General features: G+C 57.5%; 2 protein-coding genes across 3 annotated transcripts; both read left to right on the top strand.

Moving 5' to 3' along the window:
* Positions 1-1,849: 1,849 nt before the first annotated feature.
* On the top strand, positions 1,850-19,942 carry LMNB2 (lamin B2; the record flags this gene model as incomplete). 2 transcript variants are annotated; one of them, XM_082835079.1, is made up of 12 exons in its annotated part: positions 1,850-2,137; positions 10,438-10,574; positions 14,873-15,029; positions 15,112-15,237; positions 16,790-16,960; positions 17,081-17,206; positions 17,336-17,556; positions 17,652-17,925; positions 18,004-18,111; positions 18,627-18,746; positions 18,928-19,041; positions 19,652-19,942. In XM_082835079.1, 12 exons carry the CDS (start codon positions 1,850-1,852, stop codon positions 19,691-19,693), a joined length of 1,884 nt encoding a protein of 627 aa, XP_082691205.1. In that variant the 3' UTR covers positions 19,694-19,942. The 2 variants fall into 2 exon arrangements, with proteins under 2 accessions (XP_082691205.1, XP_082691204.1); XM_082835078.1 differs by having other exon boundaries at positions 17,652-18,111.
* A 2,804-nt stretch (positions 19,943-22,746) lies between these two features.
* TIMM13 (translocase of inner mitochondrial membrane 13) lies at positions 22,747-25,606 on the top strand. The gene is made up of 3 exons (XM_082835370.1): positions 22,747-22,922; positions 23,006-23,074; positions 23,249-25,606. The coding sequence occupies exons 1-3, from the start codon at positions 22,803-22,805 to the stop codon at positions 23,345-23,347; spliced, it is 288 nt and encodes a 95-aa protein (XP_082691496.1). The 5' UTR covers positions 22,747-22,802; the 3' UTR covers positions 23,348-25,606.
* Positions 25,607-26,222: the final 616 nt, after the last annotated feature.

A 26,222-nucleotide genomic window follows, 5' to 3' on the forward strand; every position in this document is an offset into this window, starting at 1 on the left:
ATAAGGATTAGGGTGTGTGAAGGGCCTGTGCTCCTTTAATCTGGGCTCAGGTGGTCCCTTGATGAGCTTCTCAAGGTTACCAAACTGTGACCTTCTCTCTGGAACATCTTCCATCTGGTGGGGGGTTTTGTGCTGGTCTCAGGACTTAATGAAGCTCAGGTTCTTGATGTCTTGTCACAGAAAGAATTCAGTGAGGGACAAAACGATAGGTAAGAAGTGGATTTATTTAGAGAGAAACACACTCCACAAACGGAGTGTGGGCCATCTTGAAGGCAAGAGAGGCCTGTGTCTGCCTCCTTTCACTCAACATTTTTTTAAAAAAATGGAGGTATAGGGCTTCCCTGGTGGCGCAGTGGTTGAGAGTCCGCCTGCCGTTGCAGGGGACGCGGGTTCGTGCCCCGGTCCGGGAAGATCCCTCATGCCGCGGAGCGGCTGGGCCCGTGAGCCATGGCTGCTGAGCCTGCGCGTCCGGAGCCTGTGCTCCGCAACGGGAGAGGCCGCAACAGTGAGAGGCCTGCGTACCCCTCCCCCCAAAAAAAATGGAGGTATAATTGACATAACATTATATTAGTTTCAGGTGTACAAACTAATGAGTCGATATTTGTATATCCTGGGAAACGATCACCACCATAAGTCTAGGTGACATCCGTCACCACAAATAGTTACAGGGTTTTTCCTCATATGATGAGAATTTTTAAGATCTACTCTTTTAGCAACTTTCAAATATGCAATATAGTATTATTAACTACAGTCACCATGCTGCCCATTACATCCCCATGATATTTATTTTATAACTGGAAATGTGTACTCTTTGACCCCCTTCACCCACTTCATACCCCACACCCACAGACACCAATCTGTTCTCTGTTCATATGAGCTTGGGCTGTACACATGAAACTAACACAACATTGTAAATCAACTATACCTCAAAACAAAAACAAAAACACACATACACAAAAGAAAATGGCAAAACTTTGCTTATGGACATAAAAAGAAATTCAAATAAATAAAATAATTTAAAAGATGATTCAGGGCTTCCCTCTTGGCGTAGTGGTTAAGAATCCGCCTGCCAATGCAGGGGACACGGGTTCAAGCCCTGGTCCGGGAAGATCCTACATGCCGCGGAGCAACTAAGCCCGTGCGCCACAACTACTGAGCCTGTGCTCTAGAGCCCGCAAGCCACGACTACTGAAGCCTGCGCACCTAGAGCCCGTACTCCAGAACAAGAGAAGCCACCGCAATGAGAAGCCTGCGCACCGCAACAAAGAGTAGCCTGCGCTTGCCGCAACTAGAGAAAGCCCGCGCAGCAACGAAGACCCAACACAGCGAAAAATAAATAAAATAAAATAAATAATAAATTAAAAAAATAAATAAAATAAAAGATGATTCAGGGTTGACAGCAATTCAGGAAAACAGACAATCTCATACATTGTTGCAAAAGTGTAAACTGGTAAACCTCTTCAGAGGACAACTTGACAGTATCTACATGAGCCTGGGGTATTTTTGATTTTTTTTTTTTTTAATTCCACATATCGGTGAGATCACCGAACATATTTCTGAGGTTCCTTCACCACCCCACCTTTAATTTTAATGAATCTCCAAAGAGGTAGGTAGGTAGGTTATACAAGAGGGGAAACTGAATCCCGGAAAGAAACCCGGTTTCACACATTGGCCCAGCTGGGATTTGGAGCCCGGCGGTTTGGCTCCGGGACAGCGCGGGAAACTGAGCGGGAGACTACAGCTCCCGCCATGCCGCGCGCGGCGCCGGCCGGACTACAAGTTCCAGGCTGCCCCGCGGCGGCGGCGGCGGCGGGCTGCGGGCGCCATCTTGGTCGGCGGGTCGGATTGAATGAGCCCGCCGAGCCGCGGCCGCCGTTCCGAGCCGCGCGGACCCCGAGCCGCCGCCGCCGCCGCCTCCGCCGCCGCAGCCGCCATGGCCACACCGCCGCCCGGCCGCGCGGGCGGGCCTGCCACGCCGCTGTCGCCCACGCGCCTGTCGCGGCTGCAGGAGAAGGAGGAGCTGCGCGAGCTCAATGACCGCTTGGCGCACTACATCGACCGCGTCCGCGCGCTCGAGCTGGAGAACGACCGGCTCCAGCTCAAGATTTCCGAGCGGGAGGAGGTGACCACGCGCGAGGTGGGCGCTGCGCCGGGGGCTCTCGCTGGGGCGGGCCGTGCTCTCAAGGTCCCCGGGGGGCTTCGGGGACGCCCCTGCGAGAGGGGGAGACTGGGGCGGGCCCTGCCCACCGAGGCGTCCCCAGGGGGCTTCGGGGGCCCCGGCGAGGGTCGCACGCTTGGTTAGGCCCCGGCCTGTGAGTGTCCCCGGCGGGTTTCGGGGACCCCTCCAGTGCGAGAGGTGGAGACTGTTTCCGGCCCCGCCCATCGAGGGGTGTGGGGAGATCTCGGGGTCCCTCGAGTGAGGGGTGCACGCCGGGGCGGGCTTCTGCCTCTGAGAGTCCCCGGGGAGGTTCGGGAGGCCTGAGTGAGGGGTAGAGGCCAGGACGGACGCTCACGAGGGATTCCCCGGGGCTTTCTACCCCCCCCTCCCCGTACGAGAGGTGGAGACTGGCGCCGGCCCCGCCCCCCGAGTGATCCCCTGAGAAACGTGCAGACTAGGGCGAGTCCCGTCCTCTGGTGGGTCCCCAGGGTATCTGGGGGGCCCCGAGTGAGGGTGCACCCTGGAGCAGGTCCCCACCCACCGGGGGTCTCCTGGGTGTTTCACGGATCCCATGAGTCTGGGGCTGACCAGTCCCCTGAGGGGGGTTGGCCTGGGTGAGGGGTGCAGACTGGGCAGGTCCCCTCCTCTGAGGGATCTCCAGGGGACCTTGGGGGTGTTGTGCCTGGGGAAGTGAAGGGGGGGGCCTGCCTGGGCAGGGGGAGATGGGGCAGGCTCTGCCCACCAAGGGATTCGGGGAGTTCTAGGGGGCCCCTGAGTGATGGGGTGTGAGCCAGGGTGGACCCCACCCCTAAGGGAGTTGTGGGGAGTCTTGAGGGCTGTGTCTGGGTGTTCGGGTGTCCTAGGAGAAAACGGGGGAGGTTCTCGGGTCTCTGGGGAGACTGGGAGGCTCAGACCCTCCGAGGGGGTCCTGAGGAGGGGTGGGGGGGTCTCAGGGGGGTCTCTGGGGTGAGTCAGTGGTCTCAGTTCTCCTTGGAACTTTGCAGGGGTCCTGTAATGAATCCTGGGGAGTTCGGTGATTGGGGTGGGGTTAGGCAGGAGGTTCGGTCTTTTACCAGGGCCTGGGGTGGGGTGGGGTCAGAGGGGGGGAATCTGATGTCTCCCAGGTCCCATGGGAAATTCGGGAGGCCCTTAGTTGGGCCCTGGGACCCCTTGGCTGGTTAGCAGGAGCCTAGTAGTCTGGTAGCCCCTGCCCCGTCCTGGGGGATGTGAGGGGAGGGGGAGGCATGAGTTCTTGGGGAACCAGCGGGAAGTTTTGGTGCAGACTGAGGGAGAAGGGGCTGGACAAGCCCTGTCCCCTAAGCGGATGTGAGGGCTGGTGTCTGGGGGTCCTAGGTGGGGTGTGTCTGGACTGGCTGCCAACCTAGTGCCCTCCTTTTCTCCCACTGGCGCCCCCCCCAACCCCAGGGCAGGTCCTCAGAATAAGGGGGAGGGATGCCCACCATGTGGTTCCCCTGTGGGCCCCGTGCAAGAGTCATGGTCTGAAGTTGGCACTTAGCGCTCTGAGCCTTGGCCTCCCACTCCGGAGAATGGGCCCAGTGACTGACTTCTGGGAGGAGAGCCTCAGGGGGCTGGGGAGGTGGGGGGGTCAGTTCTGGGAGCCACGTACCCTCTGTGATCTTGGGCAAATCACTTAACTTCTCTGGGCTCAGTGCCTCTTCTGTAAATTGGAAATAATAATAAATACCTACTTTGGGGGCTTGTTTGTGGGGCCACAATGAGTTCACATTTGTTTTGTAGAATAAAAGCAATGTAGTGAAGGATCCCGTGGGTTCTCTTGTCCCTGTGATGATTCCTAGGGTAGGGATGGGCCCAGAAGGTGTGGCTTGGGCATCCAGGGGGTAGAAGCTTGGTGGCTGGTGGGGCTGTATCAGGTTGCCTGAGATTGGATTAAGGCTCGGGATTCAAACCTGCTTTTAATTTGTGACCTTGGGCAGGTCACTCAGCCTCCCAGAGCCTTGGTTTTGTTGTCTGTGCAATGGGGCTGGAGTGGCCCGACCCAGAGCGCGGCCACCTGCTTCAGCAGTGCATGCACGTCCTCAGGATGCAGGCCCAGGTCCCCCCTGCCAGGCTGGTCAGCGCCCGGGATCATTCCCCCCAGCCTCTTGTCCCACCTGCGGGCTGAACCACCGTGCTGACCTTTGGGGGTGGCAGCCTAGTGGGCCTGATGGACGTGGGGTGCTGGACCCCACTGGATGGATGTTGTGCTCAAGAGTGCATGCAGGGGCAGGGCCTGGGGAACTGGATGTGTCTGGGCAGCTGCCGAGGCTGGTTGGGATGCAGGGGAGCCCAGCCTCACAGTGAGCATCCCCCAGGGCTGTGCTCAGGATCTGGGGCCACCCAGGTGACAGGCGTGTTTGCAGCAGGAGTGGGGAGTTCCCACTAGCTTGCTGTCCTAGAGCTTGGGGGTGAGATGACAAATGCCCCTCTCAGCTGGACAGTGGAGAGAGCCGGTAACCTGCTGGAGCAAGAGGTGGTGTGGTCATGTGGGCGGCGCGAGTGACCTGCAAGTGGCCAGGGTTACGGAGGGGCGGGGCTTGATGGGTGGGCCAGGCAGGTTCAGGGAGCCGCCAGGGCGCAGGCTGGAGCGGCGGGATGAGGCACGGAGGGCGTGGGGGGCGTGGTGTGTCAGGCCTCCCAGAGGGCACTTTACCTGTTCAGCAGCTCCTCACCTGGAAGGAATCTGCCCCCAGGGGACACTGGGTGATGGCTGGGGACATCTGTGGTTGTCACACTTGGGGGGGGGCAGGGATGCTGCTCCACACCCCGCAGAGCCCAGGAGGGTCCCCCACAGAGGATGATCTGGCCCCAAATGCCATTAGTGTCAAGGCTGAGAAGCCACTTAAGGAATCCTGTGATGATGCAGTTTAAAATGTTGTGAGCACACTGTGTGCTTGTAATCAATCCGAAGGGTCCAGGGGCATAAGGTAAAAACTCAGATTCCCATCCACAAGCCTGGGCTGGCCACTTGTAGACTCTAGCCTTTCCCATCGGAAGTCAGATGATGCATCTTCTGGCCGGGTGAGCGGTAATGGGGCGAATGCCACATGCAGATGTCACTGGAGGGTTTCTGGGAGGGTGGGGGCTGGCTAGATTTCTGTTTGAGAAGGATCATGGGTGCTGAGGGGGCAGGAGTGGGCCAGGGAGGGAGGGGGGTTCTCCGGGGAGCCTCCGCATCGGATGTTGAGTTCCTCTGGGCTTCGCTTTCTTCCCCCTTGCTGCCCAGGTGTCCCATTGCTGCGGAGGTCGGAGGGTGCTCCCCAGGTGGACCCCGGGAGCAAGAGCTGAGCTGGGCTCTGGGAGTTTGGGGAGGGCCGGTGTTTGGCTGTGGTTCTCAATCCCTGGGACGCAGGCGGGTCCTCACAGGGTAAGTCAGGGGCCCCAGGAAAAGGCCACATCGGGTGACGCGAGCCCTGCTGCTCCACGGCAGCACACTTGCTGGGATTCCTCAAGCTCGGCGATCGTTCCCGCACCGGCCGGAAAAGACAGAACTAAAGGCCCAAGCTGTGCCCGGGGCTCCCACAGGACTGTCCCAAGTGTCACAGTGCAGGGAGGCACAGGCCTGCCTGGAGAAGCCCTGTTCACTGGTTGAAAGAGCCTTTGTGACATTGGCCATCTGCGCGTCCTCCTCTAGATAGAATTTTCTCCATCGTCCCAGTGCTGTCGATTGGGTTCGGCAGATGTTTTCTGGAAAGGGCTGGAGTTGTTCTCAGCTTTGTGGGCTGATGGTTTCAGGCTTGAGCACTCAGCTCGGCCTTTGTGGTGGGGAAGCTGCCCCGGGCAGTACATGGAGGAATGCGCAGATTGCCTGACAATAAAGCTTTATGTATACACACTGAAATGTGCACTTCATATGGGTGCCTGTGTCATGAGATACCTTTTTCTTTTTTTTCACCCAGCCAATTTGAAAACATAAAAACCATTTTAGTCCCACAGGCTGGACAAAAACAGCTGGTGGGCTGGAATTTTGGCGCCTGGGCCTGAGTTTGCAGTCCTGGCTGTAGAGGATTGCCTTACTAAGACACACAGATGGGTGTGCACATGCGCGCGCACGCCCAAAACGCTGTGAGAACCGAGCACCGACACATCTCGGGTCATTGCGCTGCATTTTTACAAATTGAAGGTCTGTGGCAACACTGCCTTGGGCAAGTCTGTTCCCTTCAGGTCTCTGTGTCACGTTTTGATCTTTCTCCATATATTTCCAGTTTCTTCATTTGTGTTATTTGTTATGGTGATCTGTGATCAGTGACCTTTGATGTTACTACTGCAAAAAGATTACAACTTGCTGAGGCTCAGGTGACAGCATTTTTTAGCAATAAAGTATTTTTATTTTTTTAAATTTAAAAAATTAAAAAAAAATTTTATTTATATATTTTTTTGGCTGTGTTGTGTCTTTGTTGCTGCGCACAGGCTTTCTCTAGTTGCAGCGAGCAGGGGCTACTCTTCGCTGCAGTGTGTGGGCTTCTCGCTGCGGTGGCTTCTCTTGTTGCGGAGCACGGGCTTTAGGCGCGCGGGCTTCAGTAGTTGTGGCTCACAGGCTTAGTTGCTCCACGGCACGTGGGATCTTCCCGGCCCAGGGATCAAACCCATGTCCCTGCATTGGCAGGTGGATTCTTATCCACTGCGCCACTAGGGAAGTCCTAATAGGGTATTTTTAAATAAGGGCTGTGCATTGTTTTTTTTGCCACAAGGCTATTGCACAGTCAATAGACTGCAGGATAGTGTGAGCATAAAGTTTTTTTTTTAGCTGAGCCATGCAGCTTTTGGGATAAAGATCCATTCCCAGGGATCAAACCCACGTCCTTGGCAGTGAAAGTGCAGAGTCCTAACCACTGAACTGCCAGGGAATTCCCTGGGCATAACTTTTTTTTAAAAAAATATTTATTTATTTATTTGGTTGTGCCGGGTCTTAGTTGCAGCAGGCAGGCTCCTTAGTTGCAGCTTGCCTGCTCCTTAGTTGTGGCATGTCGGTTCCTTAGTTGCGGCAGGCGGGCTCCTTAGTTGTGGCATGTGAACTCTTAGTTGCAACATACATGTGGGATCTGGTTCCCTGACCAGGGATCAAACCTGGGCCCCCTGCATTGGGAGCACAGTCTTAACCACTGTGCCACCAGGGAAGTCCTTTTGTGTATAACTTTTATATGTACTGGGAAACCAAACAATTCGTATGACTCGCTTTATTGTGATACTCGCTTTATTGCAGGGGTCTGGAACGGGACCCTCTGTGTCCCTGAGGTCTGCCTGCTCTTTAACAAGACTCCCGAGAGTCACCCAAGATGGCCTAGGACAAGTGAGGCCCTCGCCTTGGGCACGGAGGCTAGTGGGACGCCCACGTTCTTGCTCACAGAGATGAACGCACGATGTATTTTGAATTGCTCGAGCTTCTTTTTTTAAAAAAATTAATTATTTTTGGCTGTGTTGGGTCTTCGTTTCTGTGCGAGGACTTTCTCTAGTTGCGGCGAGCGGGGGCCACTCCTCATCGCGGTGCGCGGGCCTCTCACTGTCGCGGCCTCTCCCGTTGCGGAGCACAGGCTCCAGACGCGCAGGCTCAGTAGTTGTGACGCACGGGCTTCGTCGCTCCGCGGCATGTGGGCTCTTCCCGGACCAGGGCTTGAACCCCTGTCCCCTGCATTGGCAGGCAGATTCCTAACCACTGCGCCACCAGGGAAGCCCCTCGAGCTTACTTCTTGGGTCAGTGTTAGGTGTATAGACAAAGGTTGAGGGCGGTACTGGGTCCCCATCAGCATCTCACGTCAGTGTGTCTCACAGCTTGCTCTCCGACAGTGCTGCATCACTTTAGCTTTGCTCAGATCTCCTGAGCTGACCCACCATCCTCTCTGCCCCAGGACCCCTCAGGACCCCTGTGACATCCAGGTTTCCCATCTCCTGGGCCTCTGTGGGATGTGATGGTTCCCCACCTTTCCTGGTTCCTGGGGCCCTGGCAGCTGTGAGGTGGGGACAGGAGTGTCCCCATTGGGGTTCATCTGGTGTTTTCTCTTGGGCAGGCCAGGTTAGGGGTGTGAGTGGTACCTTTTTTTTTTTTTTTTGGCCGCCCCGCGTGGTACATGGAACTTCCCCAACCAGGGATCGAACCCACACCCACTGCAGTAGAAGCACAGAGTCCTAACCGCTGGACCACCAGGGAAGTCCCCATGAGTGGTATCTTAATGGGATATTTCAAAAGTCGAAATTAATGCTGCCGTCCACTGTGGATAAGCATCAGGCGTACAGGCAGGATCTCGTGCTGGGTTTCCTGCCCCCTGAGCCCCAACAGTTTCTGTTCTGATCTCACCTTGATGTTCTGTCGTGTTGGTCCATCTGCGCCCCTCGTGCCACGAGGGGAGGCTGGAGAGACAGGTCCCTAGTAGGAACCCAGCCTGTGGGGCCGGAGATCTTGTCTGAGATCCCTGTCTAGGTGCCAGGCCCTCCACTGGGGTTAGGAAAGTGCTGGAAGGTGACTGGATGGGCGGGGAGAGAGGGCAGAGACACATCCCCTGCGTGTCCCCCTCTCGGAATTGCCCCCAGCGGACTGCTCTGCCCCGTACCTTGACAGGTCAGGAGAGGGCAGTGTGCTGTCCTGTGCCTCAGTTTCCCCATTTGTGAAATGGGGCCAAGAGCCCATACCCCCCCTACCTGTGGGATGAAATGACCAGGAGTGCTGGATTGAGGTGGGAGAGCCAGGCCCCAGCTGGAGAGGGTGGGAGTCTGAGATCAGACTGGCTATTAAATCCCACCTCTTCTGGATTCGTTCTGATCTGCCTGGGACATTCCGGTTTGAACCCTCAAAAATCCCACATCCTGGAATCCCCTCGGTCCCAGGCAAACGGGGATGGTGGTCACCCAACCAAGTGGCAGGTCCTTGGCAGCTCCCCTGAGCCTCGTGGGCTCAGGGGCCTTTCCTGTGCAAGGGAGGGGAGTGACCCTCCCAGGCCTTAAGTTGACCTCTGACCCCTGGCACAGACACTCACTGCTCTGGTGTAGTTTTGTGGGAAATGGTGCCACTTTCAAAGCCAGCTGCCTTGTCACCCTCTGCCTTCTGTGTCAGCCCCCAAAAGTGTTTTAACCACTTTATTGAGGTATAATTCCCGTCTCATGCAGTTCACCCAGTTAAACTCTGCTCTAAGTTCAGGAGTGGTTAATATATTTAGAGCTGTGCAGCCATCTCCCCAAAGGAAACCCCTTCTTGGGGAGGGGCAAGATAGGGTAGGGGATTAAGAGGAACAGACCGTTATGTATGAAGTAAATAAGCTACAAGGATACATTGTACAACACAGGGAGTATAGTCAATATTTTTTAGTAACTATGAATAGAGTATAACCCTTAAAAATTGCGAATCACTGTGTCATATACCTGAAACTTATATAATATCGTACATCAACTATATCTCAAAAAAAACATAACAAAACAGAATTGCACTAAAAAAAAAAAAAGAAGAAGCCCCGGCCCCATTAGTGGTCACCCCCTCACCCTCATCCAGTCGCTTGACATGAACCCACTGTCTGTCCCTGGGGATCTGCCTGTGCTGGACGTTTCCCATCGATGGAATCACACACCGTGTGTCCTCCTGTGTCTGGCTTCTCTCGCTGAGCATCGTGTTCTCAGGGTCTGTCCACGTGGTAGCGAGGGTCAGGGCGTCACCCTTTCTCACAACTGAGTGGTGCTCCCATGTGTGGAGGGACCACATTCTGTTTATCTGTCATCTGCTGATGGGCATTTGGGTTGTTCCCACGTTGGGGCCATGAGGAGTGATGGGGCTGTGACGCATGCGCATGGGTCTTGTGTAAGATGTGTGTTATTTCTCCCGGGTAGATTCCTGGGGGTGGAATTGCTGGGTTGGTGGTTGCTCTGTTTGTCCATCTGAGGAAATGCCAGACTGTCTGCCGTGGTGGCTGTACCGTTTTAATCCCCTGGCCGTGCGTGGAGGTGCCGATTCCTCCCTAACCTCACCAGCACTTGTTATCGACTGTCGTTTCCACGGTAGCCATCCTCGTGGGGGGGAGGTGGTGTCTCACTGTCCTGTTGGTTCCAGATATTTGTAAACACGCTCACGGCCCTGTGCCCCTTGGCGCGGGGCAGGGAGGCTGATGGGAGACCTGAGGTGTGTGCCCAGCTGGCAGGTGCGACCTAGCGGCGGGCAGTGATGGGGACCAGTGACCTGGACAGGCTGGTGTGGCCCGGGGCAGGTGGGGCAGTGTCGGGGTGAGCGGGAGCTGTGTTGGTGGGGAAGGGTGGGCTTCACCTCGGCCTGGCTGTCCCCCCAGGTGAGCGGCATCAAGACACTGTATGAGGCGGAGCTGGCTGATGCCCGCCGGGTGCTGGATGAGACGGCCCGGGACCGAGCCCGGCTGCAGATCGAAACTGGGAAGCTGAGGGCCGACCTGGAGGAAGCCAACAAGAGGTGGGGCTGCAGCCGGCACGATGTCACCTGATTCTAGGGCGCACAGGGGCCCGGGGCAGGGGTTGTCGCCCTGTGCGAGGTGGCGGCTCCCGTCTGAGCGGGGCCCCCGGCTCGGGCAGCCCTCCTGGGAGCGGGCCGTGTGGGTTCTGGGGGCCGCTGGGTGGGTGGGTGCGGCCTCTGTGGCCTGGCCCTCTGGCCGCCCCGTCTAGAGCCTTTATCCCCCAATATAATTTGGCCCCAGGAAGAGTTAAAACCCAGCAGCTCTCCTGGGACTGAATCCCTGGTAGCTGGTAACCCTGTGCCTTTCCCCTTCCCCAGAGGAGGGGTGCCCCAGGTCACAGAGCCCAGCCGGGGAAGCCGGGGGCGACGGGTGACCTTCTCTTCCCATTCTTGAGCACCGTCTCCCACCTGTTCCCGAGTAGAAGGCTCAGGAAATTTAGAGGACAAGGCGGTGCTGGTGGTGATGGTAGCAGAAGGAATAAAGTGATGTAAACTCGTGGAGTGTTCAGATAAAGGACTCCGTGAGGGACACCAGATCTCCTCCCTGCTGACGGCGACCCCAGCAGGTCCTGGCTGGCATCAACTCCGGTTAGAGGGGAAGCCGAGGATGAGGTGTGGGGAGGAGTCATCCATGGTCCCTTGGCGTGGCAGGGACCAGGACTGAGGCCTGGACCCGGGCTCCAGTCCCCATTCATAGTCCCAGCAGCAGCTGACTGCCACCTTCACGTTTGCAGGGTTCTTTTTCATTTTTTTCTAATTAGTAGACTTCTAAATTATCATTAATAGAGATTTTTTTTGTTTTTGAACAGTTTTAGGTTTACAGGAAAATGAGTGGAAAGTACAGGTTTCCCCAAATCCCTCTCCAGGGTCCCCGATGATGACCACCTTGCAGTAATGGGTGTGCCGCCTTGTCACGATTGAAGAGCCAATTTTTTTTTTTTTTTTTTGCTGTACGCGGGCCTCTCACTGTTGTGGCCTCTCCCGTTGCGGAGCACAGGCTCTGGACGTGCAGGCTCAGCGGCCATGGTTCACAGGCCCAGCCACTCCACGACATGTGGGATCTTCCCGGACCGGGGCACGAACCCGTGTCCCCTGCATTGGCAGGTGGACTCTCAACCACTGCGCCACCAGGGTAGCCCGAAGAGCCAATATTAATACATTCTTCTTAGCTGAAGTCTGTAGTTGACATAGGGGTTCTCCGTTGGTGTCCTGCAGTCTCTGGGTTTGGGCAAATGTACACTGACACGCGTCCACCATCACAGTATCACACAGAGTAGTTTCACTGCCCTGAAAATCCCATGTGCTCCTCTGACTCATGCTTTCTCCCAACCCCTGGAAACCAAGGATCCTTTTTTTTTTTCCCAAGGATCCTTTTACTGTCCCCACATAGCTCTGCCTTTTCCAGAATGTCCTGGAGTTAGAATCACTGTGTGTCGCCTTCTCAGACTGTCTTCTGTCACTTGGTGATGTGTTTCTGGTTCCTCCGTGGAAGAGAACAGAGAGCCCAGAGACAGACCCGCACAGTATAGTCACCTGGTCTTTGATGAGCAGCAAAGGCAATCTGTATACTTTTAAAACAGCCAGGTAAACTGGATATCCCATCAATTTATTACTTTTTTTTTTTTCCCTTTTGGCTACACCTCCCGGCTTGCGGGATCTTGGTTCCCCGACCGAGGATTGAACCCACGCCCTCGGCAGTGAAAGCGCGGAGTCCTAACCACTGGACCACTAGGGAATTCCTAATTTATTACATTTTTTAATTAAAAAGGGACTTGAGCTTCTTGGAGAAGATTAGGAGAATTCTGGAATTCCCCTGGCCCCTCTCAGGCCCTGAACCTCCCAGACACCTTTAACCTGCGTGTTGCTCCTTGTCTGGGCCGAGAGGTCACGTTTCTTTCTGCTTATCAGAGTCATAGATACTCCCTGGCGAGAAAGCAGATAATGCATTCAATTTCAAGAGAAAAATGAAAGTCTCCATGAGCCTCTGCCCAGACAGAATCTCCGAGGCCAACCTGGTGCATTTCTTTTCCACCTTTTTAAATTTAAACTCAAGGTGGACGCCGTCAGACAACACAAGGCTTTCCTGACCTCGAGCCTGGTCATCGATGGCACCTGTGTCGTGATGCCGTCCCAGCCCCTCGGCCGTGCTCCAGCCTCCTGCGGCAGCTTAGGGTAGCAGCTGTGTCCGCCGTTGGGCACCCGGGCTGGTGGCTTTCGCTTTGGCCCCTGCTCTGGGAGGAAGGCTTCCCGGGCTGTGGGCACTCACATCCGCAGGTGCTTTGCCCAACAGCCTCGCTTCCTGCTCTTCGGCTCGCAGCCCTCACAGACAGGTGTGGGTGGCACGTGACAGCGAGCAAGGTGAACCTCCTGACAGGTTACAGCAGTGCTTTTCTTTTCCCACCAAATATATCGCGAAAACTGTGATGATGGAAACGCAGGTGGTCAAGTGGAGGACTGACAGGCCGGGTGCTCCCGCCTAATCCTCCCGGAATTAGGGCTCCAAGGGAGGAATCTGCTTTCGCGCCTGGAAGCTGTTAAGAAGCAGGCACGTAAGCCAGTGAGGGCTGCTGGCACCCCTGCTTTCTGGACCATTCTGTGTCGTTCTGCAGAGCCCTAGCATGGGGTGAAGACGTCTAGAAATCTGTCACGTTTCCTGATCCCTCTGCTGCTGTCGCCCTCGCCTTGTGGCTGACCTTGACCTGCCTGCGCGCCTCACCTCACTCCTCTGCACTCTGCTCTGCCCGACGCCCCGATCCTGCCAAAGACGAGGCCCAGCCCCTGGCTTCGCGGCTCCGGCTCAAGGGCCACGCCCAGCAGCTCCTGCCGGGCACACACCCGTCCCCTCCTGCTTCATCCAGCCTCGGACCGCGCCGGTCTCGGCTGAGGGCAGCACGTTGCACTGCTGTCTGCACCTATGAGAAAGTTCTCCACGAAGACAGGGGTGTTGGCAGATGTATCTCTAGTGTGAGGACGGTCTTTTCATGAAGCTGGTCCTCAGGAATGATGTGTCAGATGGTTCTAGTTTCCCCAAACCCTCCAGGGATGTGGGATTTGCAGCCCCACGCCGTGAGTGGAAGAACCGGGACTGTGTGGCTTAAGCTCAGGAATGTGGGCTGCAAGCCCCCAGACCCTCATAGAGGCCATCGTGCAACACCTGCACAGAGCTCCTGTGAGGACGGGGTCAGCCTGGAGGCCGAAGTCACCGGACTTTATGCCTCGTCCCCTCGAACTGGTGTGGTGTTGCCAGTGGTTGTCACCCAGGGTGGTCCGGCCCCCAGGGGACACCGGGCATGGTCCTGGGGACGTCTGTGGTTGTCAGGACCAGGGAAGGGGGTGGGCTGCCAGGGCTGCTGCTCCACCTCTTGCAGTGCCCACTGGGAGAGACCCTGGCTGTCCCCCCTGCTGCCGGGCAGTTTCAGTTCCTTGGTGGGGAAGTGGGCAAGCTGTCAACCCCAAGGAGATTTAGAGCAGCGTTCAGAAATGTTCCCCCTTTTTTAAGAGTTGTGTGTTAGAAAAGTCTATTTGGCATCTTAAATATTTCATGTTGGAGATAATTGTCTGTTAGAAGCTGGGCAGGCCCGCCTAAAATAGCTTAAGTTTACAAATGAGATCGACTTTTCAAAGACCGAGGTTTTTTGTTGTTTTTTTTTTGCGGTACACGGGTCTCTCACTGTTGTGGCCTCTCCCGTTGCGGAGCACAGGCTCCGGACGCGCAGGCTCAGCGGCCATGGCTCACGGGCCCAGCCACTCTGCGGCATATGGGATCTTCCCGGACCGGGGCACGAACCTGTGTCCCCTGCATCGGCAGGCGGACTCTCAACCGCTGCGCCACCAGGGAAGCCCCAGGCCGAGGTTTTAATTTGTTACTTTAATAAATTATACACAGGGAATTCCCTGGTCGTCCAGTGGTTAGGACTTGGCACTTTCACTGTCAAGGGTGCGGGTTCGATCCCTGGTCAGGGAACTAAGATCCTGCAAGTCGCATGGCGTGGCCAAAAAAAAAAAAAGTAAATAAATAATACATTAAAAAAAAAAATCAGAGTTCTCCTCTAAATGACCCTTCCTGTGCCCAAAAGTCTTGGAAAAGGACATGAAAACCCACGTCTTGAGGGTTATTTTGAGCGGCTGGCGGGGTCCCCCTGATACAGAGTGGGTTTGAAGATGGGGCACCTTTGGTGCCAAGAGGTGAGGCTGTGCTACTGAGAGGGATGCTAGGTCGGGACCCGGGGCCCAGAGGCAGACGTGAAGTTGGCCTTGGGCATCGGGGCTGCCTGCTAACTTCTGCCCCTGACTTTCAGCGCAAAGAAGAGGGAGGGCGAGCTGACGGTGGCCCAGGGCCGCGTCAAGGACCTGGAGTCCGTGTTCCACCAGAGTGAGGCAGAGCTGGCCGCTGCTCTCAGCGACAAGCGCGCCCTGGAGAACGACGTGGTGGAGCTGAGGGCCCAGCTGGCCAAGGTAGCTGTGGGTGGGCTGCAGGCCCCCAAGGACCGCCTGCTGAGGCAGACAGTGTCACCAGCTGCTTGTCCCACGTCTTCAGGCGGAGGATGGGCACGCAGTGGCCAAAAAGCAGCTGGAGAAGGAGACGCTGATGCGCGTGGACCTGGAGAACCGCTGCCAGAGCCTGCAGGAGGAGCTGGCCTTCCGCAAGGACGTCTTTGAGGAGGTGGGGCCCCGCCCGGCGGAACCAGGGTGCTCCCTCCTTCCCACGTCACCCTGATGCCCACCTCTGTCGTCACGTGGCCGTCACTCTGTCTCTCCCCTGCTCATCTGTGTCTTCCAAGGACACTTGTACTCAAGATTTAGGGCCACCCGGGTAATCCAGGATGGTCTTGAGACCCTTAATCACATCTGCAAAGACCCTTTGTCCAGGAAGGTCACACTCACAGGTTCTGGGGACCAGGACATGGGCACACCTTTTGGGAGGGCCGCAATTCAGCCCCCTGCAGACCCTCCCCCGCCTCCTCATCGCTGGGCCCTCCCACCTCATCACAGCCCATTGTGCTGTCGTGCAGCAGAACAGAACCCTGGGGGCCGGGCCACTTCCCACACTCACTGCTCTGGAAGAGTGCTGGCGGGAAGGGTGCCCATGCAGCCACAGAGCGGCTTCCAGCTCCAGCCAGGCCCCGCTCTAGCCAGAGCGGCCAGGGGCGCCAAGAAGCAGCTCACATCTGTCAGGGATCCCGTGAGGAGGCCACGTGGGGGGGGGCGGCGGGGTGGGAGGGTCCCTGAGGCGGGCCTGGGGGCGGGGTGGGCATTCTGCTGAGGGTCCACCACACTCCTTTGTAAATGCTTGGCTTTCTTTAGAAACAATTCCTATTGTTCCACAAACCGGTGCCAGACATGAGTGACTGAGGTCTGTGGAGTGAGCTTCGTCTGAGGCCCTGAGCTGTGGGGCTGCCCCCTCTGCCCTTGACTCCACCGCTGTCTGGTCAACTCCTGGCACATGTGGCTGGGGCATCTGTCAGCTGGTCACTGTCTCGACCCACTGCTGTCCTGTCTCGGACCTCAGACACCCGGGATGGGCTCCATCAGGAATTCTTTTTTTTAATAACAGCTTTATTGAAACATTCCCATACCAGAAATCTTTCAAAGTTTACAATTTAGACTGGATTTTTAGTCCATTCACAGAACTGTGCAGCCATCACTGCTTAATTCCAGAACATTCTGTCACCCCCCAAAAGAAACTGTACCCGTTACTGTTAGCGTTCCAGTTTTTTTAATATAACAAAACTGTTTTAAAGCATACAATTAATTAATGAAATTGAGCACATTCACAGTATTGTGTAACCACCACCTCTATCTAATTCCAGAACATTCCATCACCCCAATAGAAGCCCCGTCCCCATCAGCAGTCACTGCATCCCCCTCCCCAGTCCTTGACAACCACGAACCCACTCTCTGTGTCTGTGGATCTGCCTGTTCTGGACGTTTCCGTCAGTGGAATCACACGCTTTGTGTCCTGTGTCTGGCTTCTCTCACTTCTCTCGTGTTCTCAGGGTCCATCCACGTTGTAGCGAGTGTCAGGGCTTCACCCCTTTACATTACTGAGTGTTGCTCCCGTGTGTGGAGGGGCACGTGTGTTGATTGGCCGTCAGCTGGGAGACGCTGGGCAGCCGCTCTTCAGTGGTTGTGAACCGTGTCCTCGGTCCAGCCCCTGGTGGGTCCAGGACGCTGGTGAGCAGGCCGGGGCGGTGAGCGCGCGGCTGTGTCCCCAGGAGGTGCGGGAGACGCGACGGCGACACGAGCGGCGCCTGGTGGAGGTGGACAGCAGCCGGCAGCAGGAGTATGACTTCAAGATGGCCCAGGCACTGGAGGAGCTGCGGGCGCAGCACGATGAGCAAGTGCGGCTGTACCGCCTGGAGCTGGAGCAGACCTACCAGGCCAAGGTGCCCGTGTGCCCCGCCCTGCCCCGCCCTGCCCCGCCCTGCCCCGCCCTGCCCCGCCAGCGCCGCGTCCAGCCCCGCGCGGGCTTTCCCGGGCTCTCACGCACTCTCGTGTCCCCGCAGCTGGACAACGCCAAGCTGAGCTCCGACCAGAACGACAAGGCCGCCAGCGCCGCTCGGGAGGAGCTTAAGGAGGCCCGCATGCGGGTTGAGTCCCTCAGCTACCAGCTCTCCGGCCTCCAGAAGCAGGTGACTGGCCAGAGCCCCCGGACCCCTCCTCAGGCCCCGTCCCGTCGTCCCTACCGCTGTCGTCGGTGCGGGGAAGAGGCCCGGAGGTGGCCGGGCTTCCCCCTGTGACGCGCGTGGACCCCGCCCCAGGCGAATGCGGCCGAGGACCGGATCCGGGAGCTGGAGGAGACCGTGGCCGGGGAGCGGGACAAGTTCCGGAAGATGCTGGACGCCAAGGAGCGGGAGATGACGGAGATGCGGGACGTGATGCAGCAGCAGCTGAACGAGTACCAGGAGCTGCTGGACGTCAAGCTGGCCCTGGACATGGAGATCAGCGCCTACCGCAAGCTCCTGGAGGGCGAGGAGGAGAGGTGGGCGCAGCGCGGCGGGGGTGGGGGTGAGGCGAGCGTGTTGTCCCGGGCCGGGCGGGTTGAGTCACCAGGCACCCCGCGACCCCGCCCCCCAGGCTGAAGCTGTCCCCCAGCCCGTCATCGCGCATCACCATCTCGCGGGCCACATCGAGCAGCAGCGGCAGCAGCGTGTCCGTGTCCGGGCGCCTGGGCCGCAGCAAGCGGAAGCGGCTGGAGGTGGAGGAGCCGCTGGGCACGGGCTCCAGCGGCACCGGCTCCAGCAGCAGCAGCTTCCGCCTGGCCCAGCAGGCCTCGGCCTCGGGCAGCATCAGCATCGAGGAGATCGACCTGGAGGGCAAGTTTGTGCAGCTGAAGAACAGCTCGGACAAGGTGAGGCCCCCACCCAGCCCGTGGGGAGCCCGCTGGGTCTTCTCGGAGACGTGGGCCAACGCCCGTCCCCTTTGCCAGGATCAGTCTCTGGGCAACTGGAGGATCAAGAGGCAGATCCTAGAAGGGGAGGAGATCGCCTACAAGTTCACGCCGAAGTATGTGCTGCGGGCCGGCCAGACGGTCACGGTAGGTGGCTGCGGAGAGGGAGCGGGCAGGATGTGAGGTGCGACTGGGATGGGGTGGGGGGACCAGAGTGCGGGGGGAGAGCATTACAGGGATGGAGCCCCGGCGCTGAGAACAGCTGCCTGCTGTCACAGATCACCTGTGTGCCAGTGTTTCTTCATCCGGGCTTCCCTGGAGCCCTTGGGAGGGCCTAAGTGATGTGCTGGGGGTCCATGGTGGAGGTGGGGCTGAGTCCAGGCTGTCTGGGCTGTCTGTCCAGGCACTGGTGAGACACATGACAGCCAATAGGCATGGACTCTAGGGCTTCCGATTCCAGCCTGGCCCGTTTGCCCTGGTCACTGTGAACCTCAGTCTCTTCTACCATACCCTGGTGACTGTCATCTCTAGCCAGGACCCAGTAGGGCCAGGAGGATTAAACACCCAGGGCATCGAGGGAGCCTGTGATAGAGGGCCGGCTGGTGGTACATGCCACTGGGACCGGAGCTGACATTAACCGGGAGGCCCTCCTGTGTCCCCAGGTATGGGCAGCCGGTGCAGGGGTGGCTCACAGCCCCCCGTCAACGCTCGTGTGGAAGAGCCAGAACAGCTGGGGCACGGGCGAGAGCTTCCGGACCATCCTGGTCAATGCTGACGGGGAGGTGAGCACCTCCCTCTGCCTCGGTCCTGGCGTCCCTCCTGGGGCGGGGACTTGGCCAGCAGGGCACGTGAGCGCAGCTTGGGCCGGGTCCTGGGCATCCGAGCATCCTGACCACCTCGCCTGTGGGCTGGGCCCCCAGCACCTGGGGTGGCCATCTGCAGCTGCTGTGTCGTCTTGCACAGGAAGTGGCCATGAGAACCGTGAAGCAGTCCTCGGTGGCGCGGGAGGCCGAGGACGGGGAGGAGGGTGAGGACGAGGCGGCCGAGTTTGGAGAGGAGGATCTTTTCCATCAGCAGGTAGAGGCTCCCAGGCGGCACGCGCACACTCGCACGTGCACACGCTTGTGGGCCCTGTTTACGCGGCTGCTCTGGGCACCTCCCAGGTCTCGCCCTGGCTCGGCCAGGCCGCAGAGCTCACAGCCAGAGGCAGGCCATGGAGCCAGCTGCCCTCGCCTCCCGGGCTTGCTTGTTGTGTGGACCTTAGGGTACTGGCCCAGGCACCCTGGGAGTGGGGTGTTCAAAGCCTGTTGCATCTCAAAGTGACTCTGGTGGAGCCCCGAGGGTTCTCAGCGAACCCCCTGTTACCACGTTTCCTCCAGAGTGGGGTGCTGGTGGCTTAATAATGGCTTTGGGGGGAAGGTGGGGAGCCAAGGAACCACACTGAATGAGATATAAGTGCAAGACGCTCCGGGGTCTGAAACAATTGTACCGTGTTCTGTAGCTCAGAACAGAGGTGAAGGAGACATGGAAGGTTCTGGAACAGGGACCATTGAGGCTGGGGTCATCTTGCTGGGAGCTGAGCTTCTCATGGTGGCTCAGGCCATGCCCCGGTCCAGCCCCTCCTGGAGGGGGCTGGGGCCACCAGCCACCTTCCTGGCCTCCTCACTGGTGCCATCCTTCCTTGCAGGGGGATCCGAGGACCACCTCTCGAGGCTGCCGCGTCATGTGAACCGAACATGCCTCGTCACACGTCTTTCTTTATCCAGGGCCACTGAAAACTATTTTTATATCGTTGGCTTCTTTAGTCCTTGGTACATTTCTAGAGAGTTTTTAAGCGAACTGCCAGAGCGTGGGGGTGGGTCTCTGCTGAACTTTCCTGTCGCTGGGTTTCCCTGGGCCCTTCATCACCACTGTCCAGAGTGTTAAGTGCCCCGTTCTCACCTTTCAGTTGAGTTCGGGGCCCAGGAGCCGAGTGGCTAGCGGGCTTTGGGCTGGGAGTCCAGGGGGCCCGTCCACCGCTTCGGTCTCAGCTGCAGCCTGGGGTCAGGGCGGGAGAGGAGGCCTGAGGTGGACAGAGCAGAACTGCACGTAGGAATCCAATAGTTGTTTGTTTTATTAAGCTTTTAAACAAACCAGATTCAGCATCCAGGTTCTGACCTGGTGGGGGAAGGGGCACCCTGTGGAAGTTTGGTGGCTCAGCCAGCCGAGCGCCAGAGCAAGGGAATCGCAGGCTTCTACCGTCAGGCCTGGGCTTGGGCTTTGTCACAGTTTCTGCTCTGCTCTCAGGAATGGGGTGCGTGGGGTCGGCCTCCTGGCTCCCTCTCTGGCTGCTGGAGCCTCACGCTTCTGGGGCTCTCTGCAGCTGAGTTCCTCACCTTACGGGGATCCGTTATAAGACTTGTCCTCAGGTAAGCCTTGAGGGGACAGGTGTGACGAATTCGGAAACAAATGCCTTGGGCTCCAGCACGATGTCCACCTGTAACCACCGCTTCCCACCCTCCCGTCGGAGGAGGGTGACTTCAGGGCGAGACGCTGGACTCCCCGTTCTCCGACTCTGTGCCTTGTGCACAGGGCACGCTGACTCACGTGTATTCTTGGGCATATACTAATATCGCGGCTTCCTCTGTAACTTCTTGCTGAAATGGTGTTTCTGAGACAGACCTGCCCGGGCCAGTTGACCCCTACGGGATGGCTCCATGTCACGGTCCAGCTTCTGGCCGCCTGGCCGCCCCCTCCCTGCATCAGCTTACCTTCGACGCCTCTGCCACGTAGATACACAGAAGTTATTTTTTTAACGGATATTTATTTTTTTACATCGGTCAGTACACACATTGCCTGGATCCCACCTCAGGGGCTCATGTATGCCAGGGTCACCAGGACAGTCCCCCGAGGGGGTGGCATTGGGGCGCCTGTCTCTGTGGGCTCTGAGGCCCCAGACGGCAAACTTCTTTCAGTAAGCGCAGCTCAAGTCTTAAAAGACGCAATACTGAGCCATGGAGGTGGCCTGCCCCCACCCCAGGCCGGGAGCAGCCCGCCTGCCTCCTTTCCCTGGGAATCGATCATGGCGACGAGGGCCCGAGGCCTGAGCCCCAGGCCGGGAAGGTGCCAGTGGCCGACAAAACTAAGCTGCTTCTGAGTCTAGAATCCCCTGCAGACTCTGGCTTTAAGTCCGAGCACCTTTCCGTGGCCACCTGAGTCCCTGGACCGCGGGCTGTCTTCCTTCTCCCAGAAGTAGCAGGAGCTGAGGGAGCGTGAGGGTCTGGGGAGCCTGATGAGATGCTGGGAGGGTGGGGCTGGGTGGCACTCAAGCAAGTGGGAACTGCATTGGCTACATCCTTCAAGGTATTTTGAGAGTCTCTGGGGATCAGAGGTCTGTCCTGGAATTTGGGGTCTGAATTGCTGAAGCAGTTTTGCAGGCTGGGCTCGAGGACAGGAAGGAAGGGAGAGGGCCCCACCCTCCCTGCAGGCCCAGAGGTCCTGAAAAACAGCCCAAGGGCTGCCCTAGTGCCTGCAGAGCCCCCAGGCTCACTGGTAGGGGTTGTTCCCAGCAGATGAATTTTCTTGCCTGCTTGAGATCTTGGGTGGAGCCTGGAAGTGGCCCAGACAGGCGCTGGGATGCCCTTGGCTGGTGGGGGGAGGGTGCACTGGACTGGTGGCCACTTGTGGCTGGAGGCTGGTGACCGTCATTGGTAATCAAGTATTTGAAAACACGGAGCAGAGTCCAATGTTACAATGTCAGCCAGGGCCTGGGAAATCGAATTTGCATTTGTCCTTAAACATACTTAACATTAAGCCACTTAAAATGATGCAGAAGCGATTCTTTTTTCTAAGCCCCTGTCGTGTGATGAGGAGCACCCTTCCGGAGAAAACCCACTCTTCCCAGCCCTGGGGAGGGACGGCCTCCGGGGATGTGGCCGGCAGGAATCAACCCCTGGGAGACACCAGTGCCTCCCCCCGCTCCCCGCCCGCGGTCTGGGCGCTCAGCTGTTGCCACAGCAGCCAAGCTCAGACTTGGGCTCGTTTTTACCCACACCGTCTACCCGGCAGTTCTATTTATATCAGCATATCCGAGCTGGGACTGACATTCCTCAAGGACATTAAAGCTACTGGAAAGGTCTTAATTCTGAGCCCGAAAGGGATCATCAGCACTACACGCTAGTGGGCTCGGTTTCAAGAACTCGGCTGTTTGGACACGTTTCAGAGATCTGTTGGTGGTTTTTACGATGCATGCCAAACGTGTGGTCTTTTGTTTTCTCCGATTTGTAATACACGTTTTATGACTGGAAACTTTTTTATACAACACTCCAATAAACATTTTGGTTTTAAATTCTCCCTCTGAGTCTACTCCCACGCCAGGCTGCTGAAGCAGGAGCCCCAGCCCCTAGTGAAGCGGGTGTCTTAGGATCCTACCCTCTGACCCCGCGGCCTCCTAGTTTTCTGCATTCTTTTCCCACCTGATGCACTGCCACTCCGCAGTGCTTTTGGTCACGTGACGCCCTGGTTTAACACCCCGCCCCAGAGCCCAAGGCGCAGTGTAGACGCTCCCACCGCCCCGTGCGCAAGTGCGGAGGGACCCTTGGCGGGGCGGAGCCTGAGCGCGGAGGGGCGGGCCTCTGGCCCCGTGTCCCTCCCTTCTCCCCGGAGTCCTACACGGGAAACCGGCTCTGGTCCGCCCTTGTCTGCGCATGCGCGGGAGGCCCCGCGCGGCCTTATTGGAGCTGTAGTCCCGCCCCCCAGCGCATTCGGACGCCATTTCCCGTGGGGCCCTGCGGTGTCCGACTTCCGGCGTGGGTGCAGGTGGGTACACGCTGCCGCTGTCCGGTTGACTTTGCGGAGCCATGGAGGGTGGCTTCGGCTCGGATTTCGGGAGCTCCGGCGGCGGGAAGCTGGACCCTGGGCTTATCATGGAGCAGGTGAAAGTGCAGATCGCCGTGGCCAACGCGCAAGAGCTGCTGCAGGTCCGGGGCGGGGGCGGGGGGCCGAGGGTGGCGGGGGCCGCCGGGGGCCGGCGTCGCAACTGAGGGCTCGCGTGTCCCCACAGAGGATGACGGACAAGTGCTTCCGGAAGTGCATCGGGAAGCCGGGGGGCTCCCTGGACAATTCGGAGCAGGTAAACGCGGGGGGCCGGCGGGGTCGCGGGCCCGGACCCGGCGGGGAGGTCTCTGCGCATGCACGCGGACTAACTGGGCGACGCGTTGGGGCCGCGGCGCGTGCGCAATCCGCTGCCGGGGTGGGGGCGCTGGCCGCGGTCCACACCTGAGCCGTGCGCCCTCCCCGTCCCCAGAAGTGCATCGCCATGTGCATGGACCGCTACATGGACGCCTGGAACACCGTGTCCCGTGCCTATAACTCGCGGCTGCAGCGGGAACGAGCCAACATGTGACCGCGACGCGCCAGCAGGCCACCCCCCAGCCTTGCCCTAGTCCCGGACCCATTTCCGTAAATGCTGTTTGTGAGGCGGGGGCCAGCCTGTGCGTACTGCCTGCCAGAAGTTTATGAGAACAGGATTGGTGCTGGGACAATTGGGACTCTTCCCGGCCCCTCCGCCTACATGCACACGTGTTTGGGTCTTGGGAGAGTCCTGGCCCCGCTGCCACCTTCCCTTGTGCGCCTGTTACCGAATTAAGTCCTGTGGACCCTGCTGGGGCCGCAGCAGAGTTGACATAGCACGAGTATTATTCGGTGGCCGAATAAATGGAACAGCGGGAGCTAAGTTCACAGCTGAACTTCTCACCCACCTGGCGAGGGGGATTTAATTTTAAAGGGAGGAGTGAGCTTAATGATTGGGAGGTACACGCATTAGCCTGCTGGGGAAGGGGCAAGGCTTTTTTGAGGGAGTTGGGGGGGAGGACACCGTTTTTATCCTGTTTCGGTCTTTAATGTACTGGCCTCTGGTAGGTGTGTCATTTAATATGTTAATATAGTAAAATCAACACATAATGAGGTTCAGGGTCTGTTGGAGGTTGGATTTGCCGCCATCTTGGTCCCAGCTGGTTCCACTTGTTTTTTTCTTCGTGCGTGTGGCTTCGTCTCTTATCTCTGGACCCTTTAACTTACAGATTTATGTTCACTCCTGCTGAAGGTGTGGCGGGGAGGGTGGCAGGTTTTGAGCAAAGACCTGGCTTAGATCTGGCAACAAAATGCCCCCTTCCCTTGTTGCTGCTCCTCGTTCTTGAGGGGGCACTGAAGGGCGGAGGTTTGATTGCTGAAGCTGCTTTTTGCCGAACGTGGGTGTAGTTTTTTTCTGGATTTCTGACTAACCTAAAATAAGTTTGATTGTCACCAAGATGCAGTCCCAGTTGCTTGTATTCTTGTGTTAGTATCATCTGAAGTTTGATGGTTTCAAGCCATTTACTAATGAAGTTGACAAGGCAGTCAAGAAGACAAGGCCCGAGGGTGAGCCGGAGTATGATAGCAGTTAGTGGGCCAAGCAGCGGAAGAAACCAGTTCAGCTGCGGGGGCTCTGCGTGACTATATCCCAGATGGAGCCTGGTTCTTGACCTTGTGGTGTTTTTTTTTTTTTTTTGCGGTCCACGGGCCTCTCACTGCTGTGGCCTCTCCCATTGCGGAGCACAGGCTCCGGACGCGCAGGCTCAGCGGCCATGGCTTACGGGGCCAGCCGCTCCGCGGCATGAGGGATCTTCCCGGACCGGGCCACGAACCCGTGTCCCCTGCATCGGCAGGCGGACTCTCAACCACTGCGCCACCAGGGAAGCCCTAATTTTCCTTTTTTATTTTTCTTAAATTTTTTTCGCAGTACGTGGGCCTCTCCCTGTTGTGGCCTCTCCCTTTGCAGAGCACAGGCTCCGGACGCGCAGGCCCAGCGGCCATGGTTCACGGGCCCAGCTGCTCCACGGCATGTGGGATCTTCCCAGACCGGGGCACCAACCCGTGTCCCCCGCGTGACCTTGTGTGTTACATCTATGTAACCACTGAGCTTGTTCATAGATCTCTTTTATGTTGACTTCAGTCTGACCAGAGTTACCGACGTACATGCAGCAGGTTTCATTCAAAACTGCGCAGACTCCCCTTTGCTCAGCCAGGAGATAGTCAAGGGCTAGCCTATTGTCGAGAACAACGTTTGCTAGTGAGTCTAGAGGAGTACGGGGTCCTTATAAGGCAACCTCCGTGATTTTAGACGAATTCTCAAGGGCCGGTGTGAGATCTTTTTTTTTTTTTTTTAAATTTATTTATTTTTGGCTGAGTTGGGTCTTCATTGCAGTGCGTGAGCTTCTCATCTTGGTGGTTTCTCTTGTTGTGGAGCACGGGCTCAGTAGTTGTGGCTCGCGGGCTCCAGAGCGCAGGCTCAGTAGTTGTGGCGCATGGGCTTAGTTGCTCCACGGCATGTGGGATCTTCCCGGACCAGGGATCGAACCCGGGTACTCTGCATTGGTAGGCGGAATATTAACCACTGCGCCACCAGGGTAGTCCCCCGGTGTGAGATCTAGTAGAGTGATTTCATGGTATGTGAGACCTCCCCAGGGGGCCACCAGTCGGAGAGCTATCCCTGCTCCTGCCAGAATGAGTCCCGTTGTCCTTTGATCTCAGGGCTAGGTGATACCGATGTTGTGAATGGTTATACCTAGGTTCCTAGAACTTGGCCGGTCTAGTGTGCATTGTTTCATAAATTGGGCATTATTTAAGCAAGGAGAGGCTAGAGCCCACCCCAGAGAAGGGAAGGAGTTGGGGTTGTTCTGATGGGGCAGTTGGTTTATTCTCGGGCCACAAAGGAACCAGGTACCCAGGGGGAGCGCATGCCTAGCACACTTCTGAGGAATTGAACCACCTCCCTAAGTGGCTAGCCCAAGAGGGGGTTCCCTTGCAGTGTGAGGGGAGAGGCCCATCTGCGTAGCAGGGGTCATCGGGGGGTTCTTGACTAGTGGCTTTTCCCCAGGCCTCAGCAGGGCCCCACACTAAACCCGAGACAACTGGCGTCTTCCCTCCCCCATAAGTGCATCTCCCGTCTGGTCCCTGTGTGTATTCGTTGAGTGGGTGCAGAGGGCACCAGTGGGTGAGATTTCCATAGGAGTCAATCCCGCAGCACTGAAATTGTGGGGTAATGGAAGAAGCAGTGCTCAGAGTCCGGAGCAGCCCCAGGGCATTACTGCAAGCTTCTCCCTTTGGTGGGGGCTGCTGACATGGGCAGTGGCCGCAGGACCGCACTTTAGAGTGAGTGCTTTGTATTTGCTGGAGATGTTAATTTCAGGGATGAGCTCCAAGCAGGAAAGCCGCGTTCAAGAGGGGTAGGTTTAGCAGGT

This window comes from Leucopleurus acutus (assembly GCF_964270905.1).
Source record: "Leucopleurus acutus genome assembly, chromosome: 3".
Lineage (NCBI taxonomy): Eukaryota > Metazoa > Chordata > Mammalia > Artiodactyla > Delphinidae > Leucopleurus > Leucopleurus acutus.

Excerpts from the sequence above, each read along its gene's own strand:
- TIMM13 (XM_082835370.1), top strand. The coding sequence starts at position 22,803 with ATGGAGGGTGGCTTCGGCTCGGATTTCGGGAGCTCCGGCGGCGGGAAG. Across the intron at positions 22,923-23,005 it reads ACGCGCAAGAGCTGCTGCAG|AGGATGACGGACAAGTGCTT; the intron begins GTCCGGGGCGGG and ends GTGTCCCCACAG. Across the intron at positions 23,075-23,248 it reads CCCTGGACAATTCGGAGCAG|AAGTGCATCGCCATGTGCAT; the intron begins GTAAACGCGGGG and ends CCCCGTCCCCAG.